The sequence below is a fragment of the Gavialis gangeticus genome, unplaced genomic scaffold (assembly GCF_001723915.1).
Source record: "Gavialis gangeticus isolate Ggan-Ray unplaced genomic scaffold, GavGan_comp1, whole genome shotgun sequence".
In the NCBI taxonomy this organism is placed as follows: Eukaryota; Metazoa; Chordata; order Crocodylia; family Gavialidae; genus Gavialis; species Gavialis gangeticus.
The window spans coordinates 91,403,117-91,403,474 of NW_017729034.1; the positions used below are offsets into that span (position 1 = coordinate 91,403,117).

The window sequence follows — 358 nt, forward strand, 5'->3', positions numbered from 1 at the left end:
AGTTGGGGTGGGGAGGTTTGGCTGGACGTGCAAAGCGGGGCGGGGGGCTTGCACTGCAGAGTTGCTCCTTTTAAAGGCGATCGGGACTCGCAGTAGAGAGGATCCCTTGTATGAGACCAACAAGATTTTTGCACGCCCCCCCCCCAAAATTCTCTCTAATTGCAAGCTTTTAAAGGGGCTTTTGGGCGAGCCCCGGCGGAGGGGCGGTTGGCTGCCCGCCGGGCGGGGCGCGCACCTCTGGCTGATGCACCCCCCCTCCCCCCCTTCTCCCCCCTTGCTAACTTTCTAGGTGGGCAATGGCAGAGCACATGATGGCCATGAATCACGGGCGCTTCCCCGACGGGCCCAGCGGGCTGCA

The 358-nt window shown here is 62.6% G+C and overlaps 1 protein-coding gene across 1 annotated transcript in view; it reads left to right on the forward strand.

Annotated features, from left to right (window-relative positions):
- The window catches only part of CITED2 (Cbp/p300 interacting transactivator with Glu/Asp rich carboxy-terminal domain 2), a 6,748-nt gene that overhangs the window by 5,720 nt on the left and 670 nt on the right, over positions 1–358 (forward strand). The window contains exon 2 of the mRNA XM_019527662.1: positions 290–358. This exon is cut by the window's right edge and continues 670 nt beyond it. Coding sequence (XP_019383207.1) covers positions 297–358 — 62 coding nt within the window. The 5' untranslated portion in view covers positions 290–296. The remainder of the gene's footprint in view (positions 1–289) is intronic.